We start from the raw sequence: 22,821 nt of genomic DNA, 5'->3' as shown, positions 1-22,821 counted from the left end.
ATTAGGTGGGCATCCAGCTGTGCACAGTGGGTGGGCACAGGGGTGGGTGGGTGTCGAGACACGCACAGTAGGTGGGCGCAGATGTGCGTGGGTGTCCAGATGGGCACGTTGAGTGGGTGCAGACGCTGGTGGCCATCCAGCCGTACATGATGGGTGGGCACAGGGATGGGTGGGCACAGGGGTGGGTGGGTGGGTGCCTCGATGTGCACGGTAAGCGGGTGCAGGGGCGGGTGGGCGTCGAGACACGCACAGTAGGTGGGCGCAGATGCGAGTGGGCGTCCCAGACGTGCTCCATAGGTGGGTGCAGATGCGGCGGTGTGCGGACGGCAGGTGGGCGCCGAGCCCGGTGGGCGCCCCCAGCCCCCCCGCGGAGCCCCGGGGCCGCGCGTGGGGCTGCGGGGGCGGCCGCGGGTGGGCGGCGGTGGCGGCTGGGGAGGCGGGGGCCGGGGCGGGCGGCGGGGAGGGGTCAGGCGGCGGCGCCTGCGCGGGGCCGTGGCGGAGCTCCGCGAAGTTGCGTGGGGGCCCGGGGAAGTTTGCAGCGCTGGGCGGCGGCGGGGCGGCGGGGCGGCGGCTCCCGCTCCCGCACCCGCTCCCGCAGCGCTCCGCGCCCCTCCCGGCGCGGCCATGGCTTTCCGCCGGCGGGCCAAGAGCCACCCGCTCTTCAGCCAGGAGTTCCTCATCCACAACCACGCCGACATCGGCTTCTGCCTGGTGCTCATCGTCCTCATCGCCCTCATGTTCGAGGTGAGACACCCCCCTCCCCCTCCGCCTCCCCTTCCCCCTCCCCCCTCCAGACACCCTCCACCCCCACCGGGGTCAACCCCACCCGGGACCGGCTGTGTGCGTGACCCCCCCCCCCCCCCGCCGTGTGCACCCGGGGCGTCCAGGGTGCCCCCCGCTCTGTGCTGCAGGGGGTGTCGACGTCCCCCTCCCCCCGGCTCTGCCTCAGGGGGTGCCCGGGGTGCTGCACCCCTGCGAGGTGACCCTGTCCCACTTGGGGAGGGGGCTGTGGGGTGCGGGACCCCTCCGTCCCTCAGGCACCAAGTGCCACCCCATTCATTTCTCATCTCTCTCCCACCAGCAGAGAGGTGTCGTCCCCCCTCCAAAATCCCCGTGGGGACGCGGCCCGGTGCTGGTTTTCGGGGTGGCGCATCCTTCTGTCACCGCCAGCCCTGCCCGGGGTCCCCGGCTGCAGGCGGGGGAGCACGGGGGTGCCGAGCCCCCTTCTCCCGCAAACCCACCACTGCTGCTGGGGACGGTCCCTGCCCCGCGCTGCTTCCCGAGCACAGAGGGGTGCATCAGCCGCCCCACCTCACACCAGAAGTGAAGCCCTCACTGATCTTTCCAGCTATTGGAAATGGGGGTAACATTTTTTTTTTTGCCTTTTTTTTTAACATTAGCCCTTTTCCAGGTGTTTTCTCCACAGCCTGCTGACCCTACGCCGTGGGACGAGCACGGGGGCTCCTGGGCCTCGTGCAGACGCCAGCGGCTCCCCGGCCTTTCCCCATCCCGGCCATCCCGCTCCACCACAGGCCGTGAGAAGGCATCCCTGGCTGCTCCATGGGAAACCTTCGCCCAGCCAGGGCAGCCGGAGCCCCCCGGGAAGGCCGCTGCCCCGCTGCCGCCCCAGCACCGTGCGGAGCCATGCTGGGAATGCCGCGCTCCCCCTGCTCCGTCTCCTTCCCTCCCAGTTTGCTTTTTCCTTTCCTCTTTCGGGGAGGAGACAGGGGAGGGCTGGAGGCCACCACTGCCATGCAGCTTCGCTCCGCTCCGAGCACCCTCCACGGAGGCACCTCGGGTGGCTGCGAGCCGTGGTCAGCTCGGCCGGATCGGACCCCCCCCTGCTTCCCCCGCGCAAACCCTCCCCTTCAGCGCAGTGCCACGTTTCAAAGCAAATCCGGATGGGAAAGGGGTGGCCGGGGGGCCTGGCGGAGGAGGAAAGGCTCCTTCTGTAGCAAATCGCAGGAGGAGGAAATCCATTTCCTTAATACCCTCCTGGTGGCAGCCCCCTTCTTTTTTCAAACCTCCCCCCCCCCCCCCTTTTTTCCTACAAATGCATTGAATGAGTGAGTCGCTTCCAGTGCACAAAACCCTTTCCATGTGTTTGTCCACATATATATATACTTATATTTATTTAAGGGCCGGGGGGGGGTTCAAAACTAACCCGGGAGGGCCAGCTGTATTGTAAAACCACATGCAAATGCTGCAAAGTTGGGCTGCAAGTTTCGTAGTTGTACTTTAAAAAAAAAAAAAAAGGCACTGAGATTGCATCTCTGTCAGGGTTTCTCCCTGCAGCTGGTTTTTTCAGGGCGCTGGCGCCGGCGGTTACACGCTGGGTACCCCGTCCTGGTGAGGTGGTACCCGGGCTCTCTGCCACGAGGGCTTTTGGTTGATGTGATGCTCCGAGGGCAAGTTTTTGAAATGTGATGTGATGAAACCCCCCCGTGGAGGTGGTGGCAGGGAGGGTTTTGTGGCATTTCTGATTTTTTTTTTATATCTTTTGGTTAAAAGTCCCTTGGTTGTTGAGAGGCAGCAGTTTCCTGCTGGTGCTGCCGCTCTCCTGGCGGACCTCGGGGAGACGGTGCTCGCTGTGCCGGGGTGGCTTTCAGCACTCTTGCCTCTGCGCTGCCTGGCTGTGTCCTTGCTCAGCAGCTTCTGCCCTTGTCTTCCCCTCACCGTGGGGTTTGGGACAACTTTTCTGGTCCTTGTGGCTATTTTATTTTATGTTATTTATTCCTCCGCTTTCCTCTCCCCATGGAGGAGAAGTCAGGCTTTGCTCTTCCCCAGCCCTCCAAACCTTCCGTGCCCATTTGCACCACCTCTGCGGTGAGTTTTGGTTGTAGCTCAGATATTTCTGCCTTTTGATGTCTTTTCAGCGCCTCCTCTGCGATGGTGGGGAGGACATGTTGCCATCCCTTCTCCTCCTCCTCGCTGCCCTGCTTCCCATCCCGCCGCTGGGCTCCCACCTTCCCTGGTGCTGGTGGCCACGGCTGAGCTCTGGGGCTCAGCGGAAACGGCCGAATCCTGCTCACAATAGGCCGTTTCCTGCAGGGGAGGTTTCTTTGGGGAGGCACAAATGGTATTTTTAACCTTTTCCCAGGCAGCCCCTGCCAGTTGAGCGCTCGCGTGCTCCGGCGCCACGCTCGCAGCGACGCTCGAGGGCTGCCGCGGGTCCCCCCCGTCCCAAAGCGCGGCACGAGGTACGCCTTGAGCATCCTTTTGCACCGCCTCTTCCCCATCCGCATGGATCAATGGGCTCCACCAGCCCGGCAGTTCCTCCGCAGCGGGGAGCGGGTGCCAGTCGCGATGGAGATGCCACTCACATCTTGCTTGACGCCCGGTTTCGCTGCCGGCTGCGCCCTTAGCACCGTCCTGGCTCCGGGGAGGGGATTTGGGGGCGCAGAGGGTGCCGTGAGGCTGCTCGCCGGCATTACGGGTGTGTTGGACTTGATTATTTGAGTATTGTGTGCATTTTAGATGATCGTAGCGTTGCTCAGGGAGGGAAGCCCAGGGTTTGGAGGGGCTCCCCCCAAAAAGAGCTGTCCTGAGCTAGGCGCTGCGGGGTTTTCTGCCTTCCTAAGCCAGGCCTAAGCCTTCAGGGTGTGAAAACACAGTGCTGGAGAGGGATTTTGCTCTCTGTGTGTGGCTGCTTCATCCACGAGCAAGCTGGATCCCAGAAAGAAAAATCTCCCCTTTAGTCTTTTTTTTTTTTTTTTGGGGGGGGGGGGCAAAAACCATTTTAAGTGGCTGCGTATAGAAACACAAAGCAGGTGTTCTCCATCCTCGCGCAAAAGTCGCTTTGCATATCTTTTTCTACCCTGCTTTGCAGAAAAAATGAAGCCAAGGCCAGGCTGGGTTTAACCTGCAGCTGCCTGGTGACCTGTGTCCCAGCAGGGACGGCTCCAGTGCGTGGCGTCGGATCAATCAGCTTCCATGCGGGTGGAGTTTGGGGGAGACCTTGCTGCTTTGGGGGAGTTTCTATATTAAACAGGGGCTGCTGTCAGAGTCTTTGTAAGATGGCGAGACTAAGGCTCAATCTTATTTCTCCTTTATGCCCAGAACTGGCTGCTACGAGCTCAGGGACAAAGCAGAGGACAGGTCCTGATGCTGATGTATGGGATGATGGTAATAAAGTTATAAAACATTATATTACATGAGACGCCGTGCCCTTGCCAGGCATTCCCCCATGTGCAGAGCCACGGCAGTGAGTCACGGTCTCCCAAACACCGGGTTGTGACACTGTCAAACGAAGGCGGCTGACGAATAAGGTGCTATTTCCAGGCTTCCTGCTAAATATACTTTCCACTCCCCGGTCTGCTCCGTAGTACTCGGCAAAAAATTAAGGCCTTCCCGTCGTTAACAAGGGAAAACAAACCGTGTTTCTGCCTCCCCCGGTCTTTGCAAGATGTAGGAACTGAGGCACACGAGTCGCTTAAAGGCTGAGTAGTTGGGGGAGAGTGTGTGTGTGGAAACTGGGCAAAAAAAGCAGAATTTAGGTCTGCTTTTAAAAAGGGAATAAACAGGAGGGAGCGTGAGGCGATGGTAATTGTGTGGTGCTGGGGGACGAGCGTGTAGGTGCAAGCAGAGGGGCTGTGCCGCCCTCGGGGAGGGCTTTTTGTTTAAGCCGACTGTTTACTTTTAAAGGCTTTGGTCCAAAGTTTGGTCTTTAGTTTACATATAGGGCCCTGTGTCAATCCATACTGTGGATCAACAAGTTTTTCTTTCAATAAACACTCTGGCTAGTAGGGGAGAAAAAAAACCCCTGAAGTTGTGAGAAAAGCCTTTGGACAGCATTTTATCTTTAATTAGTTTGAGTTGTTTTTCAAGTCCTGGAAGTATTTTCCCGGCTCAGACTGCAGAAACTCCCCCAGCCTCCCCTGCCAGAGGTTTGGAGCTGCTTCCTTCCTCCAAAGCTGTTTTAACCCAAGCAGGACCGTGGGGAGGGCTGCGTGCCTGGGGGCTCCCGGCCGGGGTGAAGACAGCATAGATCCCACAAATCCTGCTGGCCTGAGGCTTTTGGGAAGGCAGCTGGATTTCAGAGGGTCACCTGGTACCTCTTGGCAAAAGATGCTCAAAAATTATCCCTTGCTCCTGAAAAATCTTAGGGCTTGAGAGTCGTAGCGGGCAGGTTTTGGGAGAGGTGCTCAGCTGCCTGAATGCGTACGCATAGATGTCTTTATTAAAAGCTGCTTGCACACCTGAAAAAGTGGAATTGGGATTTTTGGTTTGGACTCTTACAGCGTTTCGTGGCAGGGAAAACACAGCATCCTCTAAAAAGAGTGAGGAGAACTTTGCTGCTTTGTATTAAGCAGCAAACTCCAGGCTAGCGGGGGTGTGAATTTTTCTGGTCACTCACTGCGTTATCAGGGAATAGATGCGTAGCGGCGGATAGTAGATGCACAGTAACTGCGTAGTAGTGCTGGGATTGTTTGGGTTTATCCATCGCCCTGCCACCGAGGGCTGTGACGTGGATGTGCTGATTTGATGTCTGGCCACGTTGCTCCATGAGAAACAGCCCGAGCCCTGTCCCAGCTGCTCTGAGCATCGCGGGAAACTGTGGTCTTGGATGTGTCAGGTTTTGCCTCTTCCCTGTCCGGCTGCCCTTTGGTCCTCAGGTTAGTGGTGGTAATCGCCAGGAACCCCCGCGCTGCTGAAGATGCTGTTTGCTCTGCGTGGCTGTAGAGAGCCCCCCAGGACAACCACTTCCCAGATTTAGCTGGTTCAGGCACATCTCTCACGCCAGGCAGGATGAGGAGCATCTCCCTCACCCCCTTGGGCAGTGGTGGGTTGCATAGAGGTGCCCTTAATGCAGGGCAGGGAGTGAATGAGGGATAAACAGCCTGTCCTATGCGGTCCCTGCTCAGCTAGTCCCATGCAGACAAATCCCTCTTACACCCTCTAAAAATCCCTAGTCATGGTGATGCTCTGTAGGATTTGGACTTCTGACTGCCTTGAAAGAAGGGTGGAGATAAGAGGGGAAAACCAAGGAAGCAAGTTGAGATGGCCTCACAGTATGACCAAAAAAAATATAATAATACCTGGAAAGGCCCATCTCTGCCCCTGCCTGCAGGAGTTTTGCAGTGGCTCCAGCTCTGCTCGCTGCGCTGCAAGGCAGGAGCGTGCCTGGCGCTTCCTTTCCCATACCAGCATGTTGTTTCAGAGCAAACAGACAGCGTCTTGTGCCGCTGAATAATCCTCATGTTGCGCTTCCCCTTACAAACTTCTCCTTTCTCTGGCCGCCCGTGAAACACTTGATGCGAACTCTAAAGCTTTGCCATCCTCTGTGCTCGTCGCTCCTTCCTGAGCCAAGGAATCCTGGTTTCTGCCTTGCAGGGGAGCTGGAGGTCATGATTCAAGTGTTACCCGGTTTCCAGGAGGCTTAAGCTGCTCGGTGGTGTTTCTGTGTCTATATGCTACACACGACTGTATGGGTGCGCCGCAGGTGCTCCCAGTTGATATGGAGGAGGAGATGCTGTGGTGGATACGGCTACGGCATGTGATTCTGAAGCCTGATGTTCACTTGATGGAGCTCAGCTACGACCTCAATCAAGTCACCCGTCCCTCCATACCTGCTGGTAAAGGGCATGTTGTCAGCAATGGCAAAAAAGATGCGGGTCTCTCTGTGGACATGCAGGGTGTCCTTCACCATCAGGGATGGAGGGACGTCTGTCCTGCTCAGGGTGGTTGGTCCCATGCGTTTTGTGCTCAGTCTGCCTCGGCTGCTGGAAATCACAACTCTTTGCCTATCTGAACTGAGACGGTGGCAGGGAGGCGGAGCTGACGTGGCCAAGGGTGTGCAGTGTGATCAGGACCCTGCTGGCTTTGTGCGTGGTGGATCTCGGAGGACAGAGCTAAGCCAGACGAGAAGTTGTTGTTCGGGGTTTCTTGGCCGATTGCAGTGAGGAAAGTGTGAAGGTGTAAGCGCTCACAAAATGAGATGCAACCAGTCTTTTGAGCCTTTGGAAAGCCCAGGGACCCTCTGATAATGCTGCTTTGGCCATTAAAGTCCTGCTGGTGCCCACAGGGGAGCGTGTGCAGGGACTGTGGCAGGGCGAAGGGTGAAATCCTGCACGCGTTCAGATGTTTCCGTGGTCAGTGTGATCGCTTCCTGACTGGTTGCAGGAGAAAGGAAGGCCTTTGATGCTCAAGAGACCTTCCTTCCAAGTACAGTCTGCGAGATGTCCGGAGGTGGATGGGGAGGTTGGACAGCCAGAGGTTCAAATTTGTCCCCTGGAGCTGCCACTGTGGCCCTTGGTGAGTGGCTGCAGGTATGTGCCTTGGCTTTCCCATCCATCAGGTGGAGGAGGGAGGCAGTTCTCTGGAAATCAGTCTGTCGGGATGCCTGCCTACGTCCAGGAGGTTACACTGATCTTTGGCTGTAAAACACTTTATGTAGGCTTTAGAAAACAACCCACTCCCTGTCTGTAATGAAAGGTGGAGAGGTGAAGGGGTGCAGAGGTGGCCCCAAAGCTGCCAGTGGTCCTCTGGCCTTTGGGAAGCAAAGGCAGGTGTGGAGATGGGACAAAGCATTGATTGATTCTCATGTGGATGGAGGAAACCTTCCTACCAGCCCCTCCAGAAAAGAAGATTAGGAGAGTCCTTGCAAACTGTGTTTGGGCTGAGCACCATGCAGGCGTTGCTCCCCACCCTGGAGGTGCTCCAGGGTCCTTTTCTCAGACCCACAAGTCTGGCTTATGGCTGCTCTGGCAGATTAGGAGGCTTCATCTGGAGAGGATGCCTTGTTTGCAGCTGTTTACACCTCTGGATACCAGCCAGGTACTTGGGTAGGATGTAAAACCTTCAGTGCCTGCTGCCGTTGGCACATCCATGACGCAGCCACCCGTCCCTGTAGCATCACGGGCACCGCCAGCTTTGTACGTTTTTTTCATGCCCCGTGCCAGCTTGTGACAAGGTTTGGATGGAAAGTCCAGGTCCTGGTTGTGCTGTACCACTCCAGGATGAAGCAGCTTTGCTTCCCTAGCCAGCAAGATCCAGAAGTGTCTCCTTAAGCCAGCTTGAGGCCAGGCAACGTGTTTTTTCCATTACTACCCCAAACTCTACCCATGGTCTCCATCTCCTTCAGCAGAGAGCTTCTTGCATCTACTCCACCAGCAGAGCACAACATGTGGGATTTTTTTTTTTTTAAGTGGAAAAAAAATAAATAATCCCCAAACATCATGAAAACACACCGTTGGAGTTGGCTGTTCCCCAGCCGAGGCTGCAAGAGGACGGGCAGCGCTGTCTGTGCCGGCAGAGCGGAGCCGCCGGCCAGTTGCTCAATGCTCTTGGGGGCGGGACGGGAACACTTGGCAAGGCCCCCGTGTCCCCCCCTGCAGCTACGTCCCGCAAGATGTGAAGCAATATTTCCAGCCGGGTTTTTAATAGCCTGCAGCTCTTAAACGGTTGCAGCGACGTCTGTGTGAAATGCATCTCCGTCGGCATTCGACAGGCACGGGATTTTTTGGGGCTGGTTGTGTATGAGCTTGAGCGCTTGCAAAGCGTTGGAGGGGTGGCTGAGGAGCTGTTGAACAGGTAAAAATATCCGGTGACCTGCTGCCAGTGTGGGGTTGGACGGGATGAAGGCATGGATGGAGTTTGGCGTTGGATGTCTGTGTGCTGGGTTTTGCTGTGGACCCAGCTCAGGGGTTCGTCAGTCTCAGAGGTGCTGTTTTGGGGTGTCCTGCAGATGCACGGGGATGGGATGCTCTGCCGTTCCCCCTGAAGCCTCCTGCTTTACTGCTGGGGGGGGGATCGTTCCCGTGAATTAAAAGCAGTAAATGAAGAGCAGACAGCACAGCCCTGGTTTGCAGGGGGCCTGATGTATCACCCTAGGCTTTTTTTTTCCCTTTATAGGCCAGCCTGTGATGCTGGACATGCAGCTGGGATCTTGTGCATGGCCAGTGCAAGGTTCAGCTCTTTTGCCAAAGCTGCTTTTCCCCTGCCCCGTGGGACCCTCACGAGCACCTGCGTGGTCTCTAAAGGGGTCTGGCTTCACCTGTCGCATGGCTGCCGTTACTAGAGGAGTCTCTGCAAAGGTGCAGAGGCTAAATACATGCGTAGCCTATGGGGCTTTGATGCCAGTGAGCTCGCTCAGGTGCTGGATGTTGTCATTTTTATCAAGGCCAGGCTCCTGGTACGATGTGGGAATGAGGGATGGTTTTAATTAACACCAATGGCCCACTGGGCCGGGCTCCCAGTGTCCCCAAGCAGTGGGTCACACATGACGATGGTCCGTGCTGCTGGAGGGATGGTTATCCTTGAGGGCTTTTACAGCTGCATTGCTTCTCCAGCTTTCTCCCTCTCTTATCCACCCCTTCCTCCTTCTCAAATCCCAAGTGCCTGTTGGCAAACCTCTTCCCAAGCAAACCCCTTGCTGAAAGGCACTTGTGAGTGAAGCTGGTGCCTGCATATCTCCGGGTCGATTTACCTTACCCAGCATGGTAGAAAAGGGGAGTAAATGGTGGCAGATGAATGGATTTAACAACTGATTTGCTTTTTTTTTTCCTCTTTCCTTCTGTGTGTCTTTGACAGGTTACAGCCAAGACTGCCTTCCTCTTTATCTTACCTCAGTATAACGTTAGTGTGCCTACAGCAGGTAAGAGATGCTGCCACTGCGGATACCCCAAGGGGAGGGTCAAGCCATGGTCTGCCCCAAACCCTCACTGCCAGCTAGCCTGGGCTTACCCTCTACTGATGCACACTGCTTGGGCCCTTGTCTGATAGCAAAGGAGATGTTAAAAATAAGGTATGTGAGGGAAAATCAAAGTTTAAGTGGCTCAGAGCATGCTGGTCATGTCTGCCAGCCCTCGTGCTGCCGGGGTTAGGAAGAAATGCTTTCCAGGGGGTTTTAGGGCTTCCTCCCTACCCTGTTTCTGCCATGGTCAGGCTGCTCTGTGCACTCTGCAGGGTGAGGATCCTCCTCCCAGCCTGGTCAGGCAAGATCAAATTGCCTGATTGCATGCCCAGAGTAGCTCTGTGCCCTGCCCAGGAGCAAGTGGATTTAGCTCTAAAAGGGCTGCGCAGATAATTCCTGTCTCACTTTATTTATTGGGGGTTGTACAAGGTGAGGGTGCAGAGATGCCCGTGGTGTGCAGCATCCCTGCTCCAGGCGGCTTATGGTCCTGATGCACATGGAGAGTAATGCAAGGAGGCTCAAAGCTGGCACAGGTCCAAGCCTGATGGACCACAGCTCCCAGTCAGGAGGCAGCTGGAGGCTCGGACCCTGTTTGTATTTTGGCTGCTAGTAGCTACCTTCCTAGCTGAGAGCCTGGCCGGGGCTGGCAGCAATCTGGGCACCAGCACAGGGGCAGCAGGAGGTGGTTTGGGTAAAGCCCTGGGCTCAGGGTGAGCCAAACGCCTGGGGCACAGGGCCTGGCTTGGTGGCAGAAAGCTGCAGTTAATTGGAAGTGTTTGAGTAATCATCCGAGGGAAGAGCGGCGTTGTTGGGATTAGTGAAACTACGATGAGGCAAACACGCAGAAGATAAAAGATCTGCCCTTAAAATCTTTGAACATTATGGTTGAAGAAATCATCCAGCTTCCAGATTAAACTGGTCCGTGCTCCCCTGTGGCACAGTCCAGACAACTTCCACTGTCGTTGTGTTAAGGAATTTATTCTTTCCTGACACCAGAAATCTTGGAGGTGGCACAAAAACATCTTGCCAGGACCATGTATTGGGGTATCAATATAGGGCAGGAGCTCGCTGAGGCCATGGGGAAAGAGGCCTTGGTGCAGCAAGCTTGCTCGGAGGAAGGGTTATTGCTCACCTGGATTTTTCCACGGCTGTTTCACACCCCTCGCAACAAGGCTGCTGTTGCCTGTCTGTCGGCGGATCTCGCTCTCATCTCCTGTGCTCAGCGCACGCACGGCTCTGGCTAGAGCAGCTTCTGAAACACCCTGGAGAGAGGAGAGGAGGCAGAGCAGTCGCACACGTGCATAATGTTATTTTTTTTCAGTCTTGCAATTCTTTTGTCTTACACTTGGGTTATGAGCTCTGTGATGCAGGCAACGTTTTTATCTCTGGGTTTGCACAACGCCAGCCAGGGGGCTCCTAAGGACCAAGTGTTTTCACATCCTTATGCCAGGTGTTTTCATAAATCCCAGTCAAACCTTATTCATGCACTTCAAGTCTTAGAAATCTGGACTGAAGCTTTATTTGAGGGTAAACAGGGCTGGTGACAGACAAGTCGCTTCCCAGCATTGATACTGGGAGAGGATGGTCAGGTTGAGGGTAAGGGAGAGCAGGGAGAGCAGCTGGGGGTGGGCTGAGCTTTGCATCGCAATGCTTTCTGCAGGGTGCCACGAGGACACAGCTTTCCCGACTCTGCTTCTTCCCCGTAAGCTGCAAAGGGCTGCACATAGTTGCCTAAATGAAGATGTCTGGGGTATTTTGGTTGCTATTGGGTCTCCTGTTGCTCTGAAAGAGCAGGACCTCCCATGGGTCCTACTTCTCATCCGCCAGCCCCATGTCGCTGTCTCGGATCTCTTAATAGCACAAGGCGCCTGCATTTAGGCAGCTGAATCCTGCTCCAGCAGCTTTTGGGGGTGAGTGGGAGAGACTGGGTGTTGGATGATAACTGAGGGGGTGGAAAGGCCATCCTGAGCCCTGATGGTCCCAGTGGGGTGTCCATGAACCCGTCACCTGCTTCAGCACTGCCTCCATGTCTTCATCCCTCTGGGCCGATAAATTCCTGTCTCCACAGCTGGGCTGTCCCCAGCCCCTCACCTCTGGCAGGAGAAGCTTGAAGTGTCCTCAGTGTCACCTCCCATGAGGTGTGTAACTGCTAGAGGAGAAACCATCCACCCTCTGCTGATGAACTGACTCAGGATAGAGCCCTTTTCTCCAGCCCTGCAGCCACTGGCACAGTGATGATCTCTCTCTGCCTCTACCTCGCTGCGTGTTGGGAATGGCTCCCCCCCAGCCCACTAACCCTTAAGCCCTTACCTGGAAATCGTTTGGGTCTTGGGGATTTGACCCACCCTTTGGTCTCTTTGCAGATGGGGAGCTGGTCCAGTATCACTATGGGCTGAAGGATCTGGTCACCATCCTCTTCTACATCTTCATCGCCATCATCCTGCATGCGGTTGTGCAGGAGTACGCCCTGGACGTGAGTGCTGTTGCGCGTCTCAAGTCAGCAAAATATCTCAAGTACCCTGGGAGAACGTGGTCCCGCCGCAATTTAATGTGGCTCTTGGGGTGGTCGGGGGGCTGGGGTGGTGATGAGCGAGCCTTCAACTCTGGGGGCTGCTTGGGATGGGGAGGAGGAGGAGGGATTGTTGTTGACCCAGTGGCTCATGTTTTCTTGTTCTTTTTCTCTCCCTGTGCTCCTTCCCAGAAAATCAACAGGCGTCTCCATCTCTCCAAGGTCAAACACAGCAAGTTCAATGAATCAGGACAGCTGGTTGCCTTCCATCTCACCTCCGTGATTTGGTGCTTGTACGTCGTGGTGACGGTAAGGCATGGGGCTGGCCGGGCTTTGGGTTCCCTGGGTGGGATTTGGGGTTTCTGGAGTGCAAAACCCCGATGGCAGCGGAGAGTTCCCAGCCAGCCCCTGGGCCAAGATGGGCACATTTCAGCAAGTTTAGTTTTGAAGTGTGGTGGGTGTTTCCAGCCACCGAGTGAGGGCAGTTTGGAGAAATCCTTCTCCTGCTTTGTGCACAAGCAAATGGGCTGGGAAATATTTTTGGAGCTGCACCCTAGAAATCCTGCCTAGCCCTGTCATCTCTGTCTGAAGCTCTGGGACCTGCCGTCTTAGCCTTATTTTCCTCCTTCTTTGTGTTCACTGCCTTGGGGTTTTCAGATGCCCTTTACAGAGATGTGGGGTGAATGAGCAGATTTTTGTGATCCCTCTCTTGGTGAGCTGGTGGTGAGGGGAATGCTGAGAGCAGGGAAACCACGCCGTGCCTTGGGTTGCGTTGGGGATGTTTCAATCCATAACCACTGGGAGGAAAATTGGGAGTGGAAATGGTTCGTTTTCTGGATGAAGGGTGAGGGAAGAGCAGGCAGCGATGGAGAGATACAACTATTTTGGCAGCATAAAGTGATGATGATGCTTCACTACTGGTGGCCGTTGGGGTTCAGCTGTGGTCCCTGGCGGTGCTGGGAATGGGTGCTCAGGGGCAGGTCCCCTCCGTGCTGCTCGGTGGGTCCTGCCAGCCCTCCATAGAGGACTGGTACCCCCTCCAGGCCAGCACTTCTGGGTATCTGCTGGCACTGCTCCTGCCCCACAGGGCTGTGGGGGGTTGTGGAAGCTTTGGCAAAACAGTCAAGGCCACTGATTCTGGGCTGCCCTGACCCAGTGCCAGACCCATCCCTCACCACCTTTGGGGCTGCAGCCTCCTGCGCAAACCTGTGGTGTGCTCCCCAAACGCCCAGCATGTGCACAGCAGGTCACCCTTTGCAGAGCTTGCACCTCCCTCAGGTTCGCCCACCTGAAAAAAGGGCTTAGGGCAGACAGGGCATGGACAGTGGTGACAGATAGATCCTGGGCAAGATGAAATTTCCATGCCAACATTTCTTTGCAAAGCTCAATGCAGCAGCTGTGTGGCAGGAGCTGTGCAAGCGTGGAATGAGAATCTGCCCTGCCAGTGTAAGGCAAGAGTCCATAGGGGAATACAGACAGGTGGAAAATTAAGCTATGCAGTGCATTTTAAATTATTTTTTTTGTAGGTGTTTTCTGTTCCCCTTTCTCTTCAGAAGTACTTCTTTTTGCTGAAATGATACTCGGGTTGGAAATGCCGGTGGGGAAGAAGCCCCTCCCAGACCATGCACACGGTATCTTGCCCCCACGCCTCCAGAGCATCCCTCTTGCATTGCCCAAACTCCATCCTATCCTGAACTCGGGACCCTCTGTGCGACCGAGCAAGCAGCTTTCAACCCCCAAACATGGGAGCCTCCTGAAACTTGAGGAGGGTGCTAGAGACCTTGGCTTGTGCAGGGCAGACAGTTTTTACTGCAGGCTGAAAGGACTCGGGTGTCATCCCCGGTTCCTAGTTTTGCTGTAGCATCAGCCTGTGCCGTCGTAACTACGCTCTGCCTGTTTCTTTTGCTGAAGGCTTGCATCTCTTCTCTTTTTCAGGAAGGATACATATCAAACCCTCGGAGTTTGTGGGAAAACTACCCGCATGTTTATCTTCCGTAAGCACTTGCAAGGGCATTTTGTTCTTGGGCTGACCACTTCCTTCCTCAGTATGGTTTTCCCTACGGCTGGGAGCGGGGTGCTGACAGTGCAGTACCCTTTGTACACACGCTGCTGCAAGGATGCTGCAGTGAGATCCCAGGGGATGAGGGATATCTCGTTTGTGGCCCTAGGGAGGGTGTTTCAGGAGGGTTTCCTCCATGAGGAAGGTCCTCCAGGCTTGGTTACTCATCCTGGCTGCTACTGCCTGCAACACCTTAGGCAAGTCGCTTTGCTGTTCTGTTTTCATAGTAGAAACAAAGAAGTGGGGGATAATCTTCCCTTCTTGGGTTTTTGCAAAAGTGTGGTTTGCCGAGAGCATGGAGACCATGGCACGAGCTGCCAGATAAATTCCGGGCATGGCTAGCTCAGCGGAACATATAGTTTCAGCCCAGAAATTATGCCTCCTAAATCCTGTGGCACCAAGCATTGGAGGGATTGCCTGGTGCCGTGTGGCTGGGTACTTCCCCTGGTGCCCGGGTCCTTGGGGTCCTGCCGTGCCCTGGGCTGCCTCACACGGCTCATCCTTGCGTTTCAGGTTCCAGGTGAAGTTTTTCTACCTGTGCCAGCTGGCATACTGGCTGCACGCCCTGCCGGAGCTCTACTTCCAAAAAGTTCGCAAGGTGAGAGCCGGGTGGGTGCTCCCCTGTGCCCTGGGGATGCTTGAGGTGGTTTGCCCACGGGCTCTGGGGAAAGCAAGCTTTGGGAGAGGGCGGGCAAAGACGGGCGAGGGGTTAATGTGGCTTTCTGCCCTTGCCAGGAGGAGATCCCCCGCCAGCTGCGGTGCATCGCGCTCTACCTGGTGCACATCGCCGGCGCGTACCTCCTCAAGTGAGTCGGATGCCTCAGCATCTCATCCCACGCCGGGGGTGGGGCTGAGCAGGGTCCTCCTGCAGTGAGAGTCACCCGGGAAGCCTCGGCAGGATGGGGGGCTTAAAGGGAATAAAGTCGTGTGTTTAAAAAGCAGATGGTATTGAAGCTGACTTCCCGACTGTGGGCTGCTAGTCAGTTTTCACAGACAGACAGAGCTGGTTTTGAAGGAGTTCAGCAGTGTTACACAAGTGCAGTCTCTGCTCACAGGGTGTTGCAAGGCAAATTTTAACAAGGGACCCAAAACAGGCTGATGGGTGCATCTCCCCTGGGTGTGGGAAGCACCCTGGGGTGCTCTCCCAGGTCAGCACGGGCAGGCAAACTCTTATTCCTCCTCTGGGTGTGTGCACAGAGCAGCAATGCCAGGGCTTTGCGTCGGACCCATCCCAGCTCTGCTACTGGTTTGGGCCGCTTGGATGTTTTTGGGGTCAGGGATTTCCCCCATTGCAGTCCTAATCCCGCTGCTGCAGATTGGTCCGGCTTTGGGCTGGCGCTCGCTGCAGCACAGGGATGGCAGGGGAGATGCTGTCACTGGATACGGAGGACCAAGGTTGACCATCCCAGTGATGCTTTTTTCTTTCTCTTCCCCCCTAGCTTAACCCGCCTGGGGCTGATCCTCTTGCTGTTGCAGTACTTAGCTGAATTCTTCTTCCACATGGCCCGGCTGGTCTACTTCACAGATGAGAACAACGAGAAGCTGTAAGCAGGCGAGCTGGCCATGGCTTCCCTCCTCTGGTGCCCAGGAGAGCCATCGGTGTGATGGGGGGCTCGTTCTCACCTTCTGCTCAGCACCGGAGGCTGCTCCTGCCAACACCCCTGCTTGCTCTCCTGCAGGTTTAACGTCTGGGCTGTCGTGTTCGTGATCACCAGGCTCTTCACCCTCACCCTGTACATCCTGGTCATTGGCTTTGGGCTGCCCCGGGTGGAGAACCAGGCCCTCGACCCTGAGAGAGGGAACTTGTTCAGCTTTCTCTTCAACAATATCCTCTTCAGGTAGGAATGTCCCCTGCGGTATCTTCCTTGGTGGTGTTATCCCAAGGTGGTTTTCACTGAGTTTGGAAATGCCAGTGGGGATCTGATCTGGGTTCCCTTTAGGGAAGGTCCAAATGAGCTGGGAGGGTGTGGAAGGAGCAAGGAGGGGTTAAAGGCTGTGGAACCATGATGGAAGGGAAAAGCCAGCAAATAAATTGTTCGCTGAGTGCAGCACAAGCCTATCTTAGAGAAAGGCTTGCAGGCTTTCCCTTCTGTACCCGCAACTGTGTTTGCAGGGATGTGGTCAATGAAAAGGCGTTCTCCCTTCTGCTTGGACATGTTTTGCTGCCTGTTGGTGTGGGAAGCAGAGGATAGGATGGGTTCCTCGTGCTTTGCCATCTGTCTGTTAAAACTGGGAGCCTTTCTCACCCGTACAGCAGCTATAGGTTCAGTTCAGAAGTTGCTGGGACAGGTGCCTGGTCATTCACAAGTTTTTTTGAGCCATGGACTGCTGGCATGCCTGAGGATTTGGGGGACTTTCTTAGCTCCCTTCCAACCACATCCACCTTTTAGTTGTAGAGAGCAGCTGAGGATGTCTTACCTTGACCATGCAGACTGTGGTTTGGATACTACTGGTTGAGATGATCCTGTTCATCCATTCCTGCCCCAATGTCTTAAGAGTCAGCAATGCCCTGAGCACCTGAGAGCTTTGTGGTGGGGGTGGAAAGCTGTCCTGAGCTCAGGGAATAGCAGAAGGCAGAGATGGTGGCTGGAGGGACAGCGCCTGTCTCCGGCACTTGGTGCAGCTGCCCAGGGGGACCTTGGCCACCAGCCCTGGTGTGGGTGGAAGGCTAGGCTGGTGGTGGCCTCGCTCCTCAGTTCTCAGCCTGCCTCTTCTCCACCCCTACCAGAATGAGTGTGCTGCTGTTGGTGTGCCTCTTCCAGGCCTCGGTGATGTGGCGCTTCATCCACTTCCAGCTGCGGCGCTGGCGGGAGTACTGGAACGAGCAGAGCAGTCGGAAGCGAGCAGCCGCCGGCGCCAAGCAGCAAGCCAAGCCACTCAAGAGGGACTCGGGTGAGTGCCGGGGCTGGCGTGCTGTGGGGTGGCACTATGGGAGGCATCATAGAACTATAGAATGATTTGGGCTGGAAGGGACCGTTAGAGGCCATCTAGTCCAGCCCCTTGCAGTGAGGAGGGACATCTTCAACCAGATCAGGTTGCTCAGAGCCCTGTCCTGCCTGACCTTGAATGCCCCTAAGGATGGGGCATCAGCCCTGTGGTTCCGCATCCCCTCAGCAGGTTGCTGCCCGTGGAGGCAATGCTGCGGCGGTGCCTCCTGCTGCTCCGCGCTGAGCCTGGGGGTCCCCAGCAGGATTGTCCCACGGAGGTGGTTTTCTCCATATCTGTGGGCCAGCCCCAAGAGGGTTAAGGTTTTTCCCTGTGCAAGGGACAAAGTTTTCTCTCTCCACCCCCAGGTTACCATGAAAATGGAGTGGTGAAAGCGGAGAACGGCACCTCGCCACGAACCAAGAAGCTGAAATCACCGTAGAAGCAAAGGCTTGTCTCCTGTGGAGGAGGGCGAGATACCGGGACTAAGAAGCAGCCCCTCCTCCCAGTCCTCACAAGCATCGTCTGAACGGCTTGGAAACTGGTCATCTTCCCAAGGTGTCTCTCACTCTCCTCCCTTCCTTTTTTACTCTCTTGAACCATTTGCAATAAAACCAAAAAGGTCCCTTTCCCCTGCTCCCTTTCCCTCGTAGGAGCCTTTTCCAGCCCTCCTCGTTTTGCCTCCCTCTGTTTCATCGTAAATCAGTGTGCAATTTTTTTCTTTTCTATTTTAGTGTTTGGTTATTTTGGATTATTGTTAAAAATGCATCGTAGATGGTTCCAAACAATCCTTTTTTTCTTCTACAGCATGTTTCTCCCCTCTCTCTGTGGTGCTTCCCTGAACCCCGAGGTCAGCCTGACACGTGCCTGTTATGGGAACAGGCTCCTGGGGGAATGCGCTGGGGCTCTGTGACCCTGAGGCTCAGGAGTGCTCTCGGGCCAGGGTTCCTCTCCAGGGGCAAGTGCCACAGGATGGTGGTGCTGCAAATAAGAGACCAGGGTCCAAGAGAGGAACCTCAACCGGGTCTTGCCTCATGGTGGACCTCTGGTTAAGTGGGTTTTTTCTGTCCTCTGGTTTTGAGCTAATTTTGGAGAGCTGGGCAACAGAGAAGGGAGAGAATTTCCCTCTTCATAGAAGATCAGTCTCCTAGCCTTTCCTTGCCCCAGCTCTTCTGGTACAGCTGGGTCCCTCTTACCCTCTTGGCTGCAGGTGTGCTGTCCTTTAGTTGTTCTGGACCTCCCAGCCCCAAGAGCTGGGCTCGGGGCTCACTGTGCCTTGTCATGGGGCAGCAGCAACCTCAGGTCCACATGAAACCTTGAGTCCTGCCCCGCTCTGAGCGCTGGCCTGGCTCCTGTCAGCCCAGGCCCTTTGCCAGCTTGTGTGTCCCTCGTGGACCTGGTATTCTCATGGCTCATGGCCACGTCCAGATGACAAACTGGCTGCTGCAAAGGGGTTTTGCATCAATGGGACTATGCCCCTCATTGCTGTCACCTTAGCCTTCCTCATCCCTACCATACCAGTCCAGCCATGCCATCGGCAGCCACCAGCTTCACTCTTTTTTTTTCCAAAGGATACAGAGCTTGTATCCACACAAGGTGCTATCAAATGCAGGTTTTCTTTCAAAAAACCTACTCCCTTCATCCCTTTCTGAGCTGTGAATGAGATGACAGGGAAGGGGAAGGAAGCTGGGGCTGCAAGGAGCAGCTTGCATATTAGGAAAAGCCTGACCTGTGACGCATAGCTGTTGGCAGATGGAGTTGTCTCAAATCTACCTCAGAGGCCATCTGTTGCTGCAGACCCCTTTCGCCTCTCGCTCCTGCCCGCTGCCACCTGTACGTGGTGGCAGGAGATTCGTGGGAACCCCAGATCCCACCAGCTCAGTACCCTGCTGCCTCTTTGCTGGGGAGCAGCGTCTCCTGCCCGGGGTTTCGTGGGTCAGTGCCAGCTCACTGAGCTTCTTTGGGGTGCCATGCACCAGCCTAGGTTTGGTAGGCGCGCAGTGGATGGGCACCTCTCACCCCACAGCTCTCCTCCGGGGCAGTTTCCATAGCTGGGCTTTGCTGTTGGTGCCTCTTGTGCAGCGAAGCCGGCTGTAGCTTTCGTTCTCCTTCACCACGGCAGGAGCAGGCGAGTGGCGTGCTCCCTTGGCTGGGTGAGAAGAGGGGGCACAGGGTTGCGGGGAGCTTGGGTGCTCTTTGATACACAAGCCAGGATTGAGGTTCACCTTCCTTGTGGGTGAGGGAGGCATGTGGTCCTTGGTGTGCCTCTTGCTCTTTGAGTGCAATTTTAGCTTGAGGCTGGTGCAGTCGTCCTTTGCATCACTCGTGTTTTGGGGAACGTGTGACAGTTGATTTTCTGCCCCTCTTTGAGTTGAGTCGTATTCTTATCCTCCTTCTGTAGGTGTCTTTTCTCCCTTCCTCCCCCTCTTGTCGAGCCCCAGCTAATGCTGGGCACCGGAGGGAGAAAATGTGCAGAAACACAAGGACAGTTGGTCAAATTCCACTTATTCCACCATCCCCATGGCCTCTGAGTCCCAAATGAGATGTCAGGAGGACTCTGGGAGAGGGAAGCCCCCTTTTTCAGGGGAACTGAGGAAGGAGACTTTGGAGCAGAGCCCTTGGTGGTACCTTGCAATTGCTCCTCGTAGCCCTTGCCGGGTGGGTAATACAGGTTTTGGCTCAGAGGCAGCGACAGTACCTGCAGTGCAGTGTGATAAGACAGGGGGAAAAGAGAGTTAGGTTAGGGAGGACATAGAAAAGGTCTAGTGTGAGAGGTTTTTCCTTTCTCCTGCCTCTTGCCATCCCCGGCCATCCACTGCCACACGTCCTCCGAGAGCGACTGCTGGCCAGCATCTCTCCAGAGCCTCGGCCGGTCCTTTCTGCAAAGCCAGTGCCTCGCAGCAGCTGAGGTATTGACTCCGTTAACAGGCGACACATACAGTCCGCCAAAAAACTGGCTGCTGAATGATTCCTCCTCCTGCCTGCTTCGCTTCAGGCAGCTTTTCCACTTGCACAACGCTGCGTCTTCATACAGTAGCTAATTATGCTTTGCATCCCAAGTGCCTTACGTTGCCACGTAGTCTCTCGTACGCTTGATCTATGTACTATATCAGTAGCTGAACGCCCTCCCTCTTGACAGCGTATGTACGATGTATGCTACGTTTATGTGTATTTTTTGTTTTCTTTTCGATAGAGCTACCAGTAAAAGGGACAGCTTGTTTTGGAAGCATTTCCATGTGTTCTTTATTTTTATTTTTTTAAGCCTATAGATGATGGGGCTTTTTCTGCCCTCCCCTATCTTTAGTCCTCAGAAATCCCCATCCTCCTCCCGTTATGCCCAAATGTGGCAGGATCCCTGGGGTCCTTTTTTTTTTTTTTGAGCTGAGCCTTTGTTGTAAGGCAATAAGCGCTGTCATCCCAGAGGTCTGCGATCCGCTCTCCGTTGGAGGGGCTGCCACGGGCTGCTTCTGTCTCTGTCCTGTAGTGTGACGTTGCACCATCCCTCGGCTGCAAGCCTGCAGTCACTGCTTCTATGTCCGTGTCATTTCTCAGCAGACCGAGCCTTCTCTTCAGCCCAAAGACTTTCTTTCCCGAACGGAGTATTTTCATTGCAGGCCCTTAGTGGTCAGACTTGCCTTGACCGCTCTGCGTACAAAGATGCCGAGAGCCCACTTCCCTTGGGTGGGTGCTCTTCTGGTGCCCCATCTTGTCAAGCCCTGTGTCTTCTCCAAAGAAGACCCAACCCCAAACAGGAGCTCTTGTCCACCACAGTGCAGCAACCGTTAAGAGACTGTGTAAAAGTGCAAGTCCTTACTTTCAGTGTAACGCTAGTGCTTGCACCCTTCCTGTGGGCTTGAGGGTGCTTTTGTGGTCTGTGTCCATTATCCAGCCTAAGAAGGTCGGGGATTGAGTAGTCTATGATTTTTGGTGCGAAGCATAGTGTTTTCCCGCCCTAGCCTAGAAGAGCTGTGAAATACCAGCTGTAGCTCTCTGTTTTTGTCTTAGATAGTTGGGGAATGGGCTTGGGAAGAGAAAGGGGCAGAGGAAGAACAAATGTAGCATTCCACATATAATTTTTGAGTGACTCCTTTGTTATGGGGCATTACAGTTGTGGTTTTGGGATTTTTTTCCCCATTGTTTAGGATTCTTCCTCATCATGTTTGGGTTAGTAATAAAGACAACAAGTTCCAGTTCCCCTGTAGGTCCCCTTACCCTTAACTCACCATTTTGAAATGGATTTTTGGTAGGCTTCCCAGTTGGAGGGAAGAAGGACTACTCTAGGATGCCTCCCCCTTGCCTCCTCCAAGTGACCCTTGATGCCTGTAGCTACCCTGCCTTTACTGCAGCGCACGGGGCTTTACAGCAGCCTCAGTCTCTTGCCTTAGATGAAGTCTTGGTAGATGGATCCCAACTTGCATCAGCAGTAGATGGAGATTATGGGGTTTGATTTACAGCCTTATAGTAAACTTCACAAGAGTGTAATAGGTGGTTGAGCAGGCTTTATACTCAAACTGTGAAGTATGTTACATCGCCTTGGGGCTGCACGTGGGGTTTTGCTGGCAGCGGGGAAGAACGGCTGTTGTAAAAGCCAAGCAGAGGCATGTAGTTTTCTCTTTAAATATGTAGAACTCGACGGACCAAACTTCAGCAAAGGAACGCGAGAAAAATTTCTGTTCTTCCATATTTATGCTTTAGTGCAAATTTCCTAAATTTGGAGGGCGTGTGGGGAAGTAAGTGTCTCTGATATTTTATCCCGTTTGTTCCATTCTTCCTGTCACTTCAATTTTTATACAGGTTTGTTGTTGTTGTTGTTTGTTGTTAAATGACTTTTGTGATAAGCTCAACAAAAGTATTTTTCTGAAATAAATAAATAAAAGGCATAGATTCTTCCATTGCTACTGGCTGCTGATGCTTTATCACTCTGCCAAGATGTGTTTCCAAAGCAAGCTGCGATGGGTTGTACTTGTCTCTCTCCTGCCTTACCAGACTCGTCCGTTCCCTCTGGTGCAGCGTCTTGTGTCCTTATATTCCCCACAGCTGGCGTTCAGCTCACATTTCCCATGTCTACAGCATGGGCAGCTGCTTCTGAGTTAGTTATCTATGGCTGCCTTCATCGCTGGGAGTGGAGGATAAGGGCATTTGCAGGATATGATTTATCTGATGTGGTTTAGGTGCATACTTCACAGTGAGCTAAATTGTATACTTTCTGCAGCTGGTCCCGGGCGCTCTACATGATTAGCTGAGTATTAGGTTACAGTTTTCATAACGTGCAGAAAACAGTTTCTGACTTTCTTTTCCACAGCCTATGGCTCCAGTAATCTCACCTCTAAGTTGTTGGTCTCTGGAAAAGGTGATTAAGGTGGTCTTTACAAGTTAGCCTTTGTCAGCTGCTGCTTGGGAGGCACCTCATGCAATGCCAAGCCGTTCTTTGAAATCCAAGGTGGATCTGAGAGCGTGATTCTCGGTCGGAGTAAGCAGCAGCACAAAACGGGCCCAGAAGGGAAGAGCGGTGACCTTTCTGATGAGGCAGGAGGGGAGCTGTCATGCGGAGAGTCTCGGCTGTCTGAGGGGAAGTGGGAATTCACAGCACAAAAGCTCATTTAAATAAGGATTTTGTTCCAAAGAGCTTTGTTCCCTCCTGTGTGCACGAAAGCTGCCTTTCATATGTGCTCAATGGCGATACCTGGCAGGTGT

The 22,821-nt window shown here is 54.6% G+C and overlaps 1 protein-coding gene across 3 annotated transcripts; it reads left to right on the top strand.

Annotated features, from left to right (window-relative positions):
- Positions 1-473: 473 nt before the first annotated feature.
- Positions 474-22,022, top strand: TRAM2 (translocation associated membrane protein 2). 3 transcript variants are annotated; one of them, XM_064448243.1, is made up of 12 exons: positions 474-744; positions 4,060-4,125; positions 9,532-9,595; positions 11,998-12,107; positions 12,336-12,452; positions 14,079-14,137; positions 14,716-14,800; positions 14,938-15,008; positions 15,642-15,746; positions 15,882-16,040; positions 16,931-17,094; positions 17,496-22,022. In XM_064448243.1, the coding sequence occupies exons 1-12, from the start codon at positions 625-627 to the stop codon at positions 17,567-17,569; spliced, it is 1,194 nt and encodes a 397-aa protein (XP_064304313.1). In that variant the 5' UTR covers positions 474-624; the 3' UTR covers positions 17,570-22,022. The 3 variants fall into 3 exon arrangements, with proteins under 3 accessions (XP_064304313.1, XP_064304314.1, XP_064304315.1); XM_064448245.1 differs by lacking the exon at positions 474-744 and adding an exon at positions 3,106-3,200; XM_064448244.1 differs by lacking the exon at positions 4,060-4,125 and having other exon boundaries at positions 476-744.
- The last annotated feature ends 799 nt before the right edge of the window (positions 22,023-22,821 follow it).

This window comes from Phalacrocorax carbo, chromosome 3, assembly GCF_963921805.1.
Source record: "Phalacrocorax carbo chromosome 3, bPhaCar2.1, whole genome shotgun sequence".
Taxonomy (NCBI): Eukaryota; Metazoa; Chordata; class Aves; order Suliformes; family Phalacrocoracidae; genus Phalacrocorax; species Phalacrocorax carbo.
This window is presented reverse-complemented; position numbering and strand designations above follow the sequence as displayed.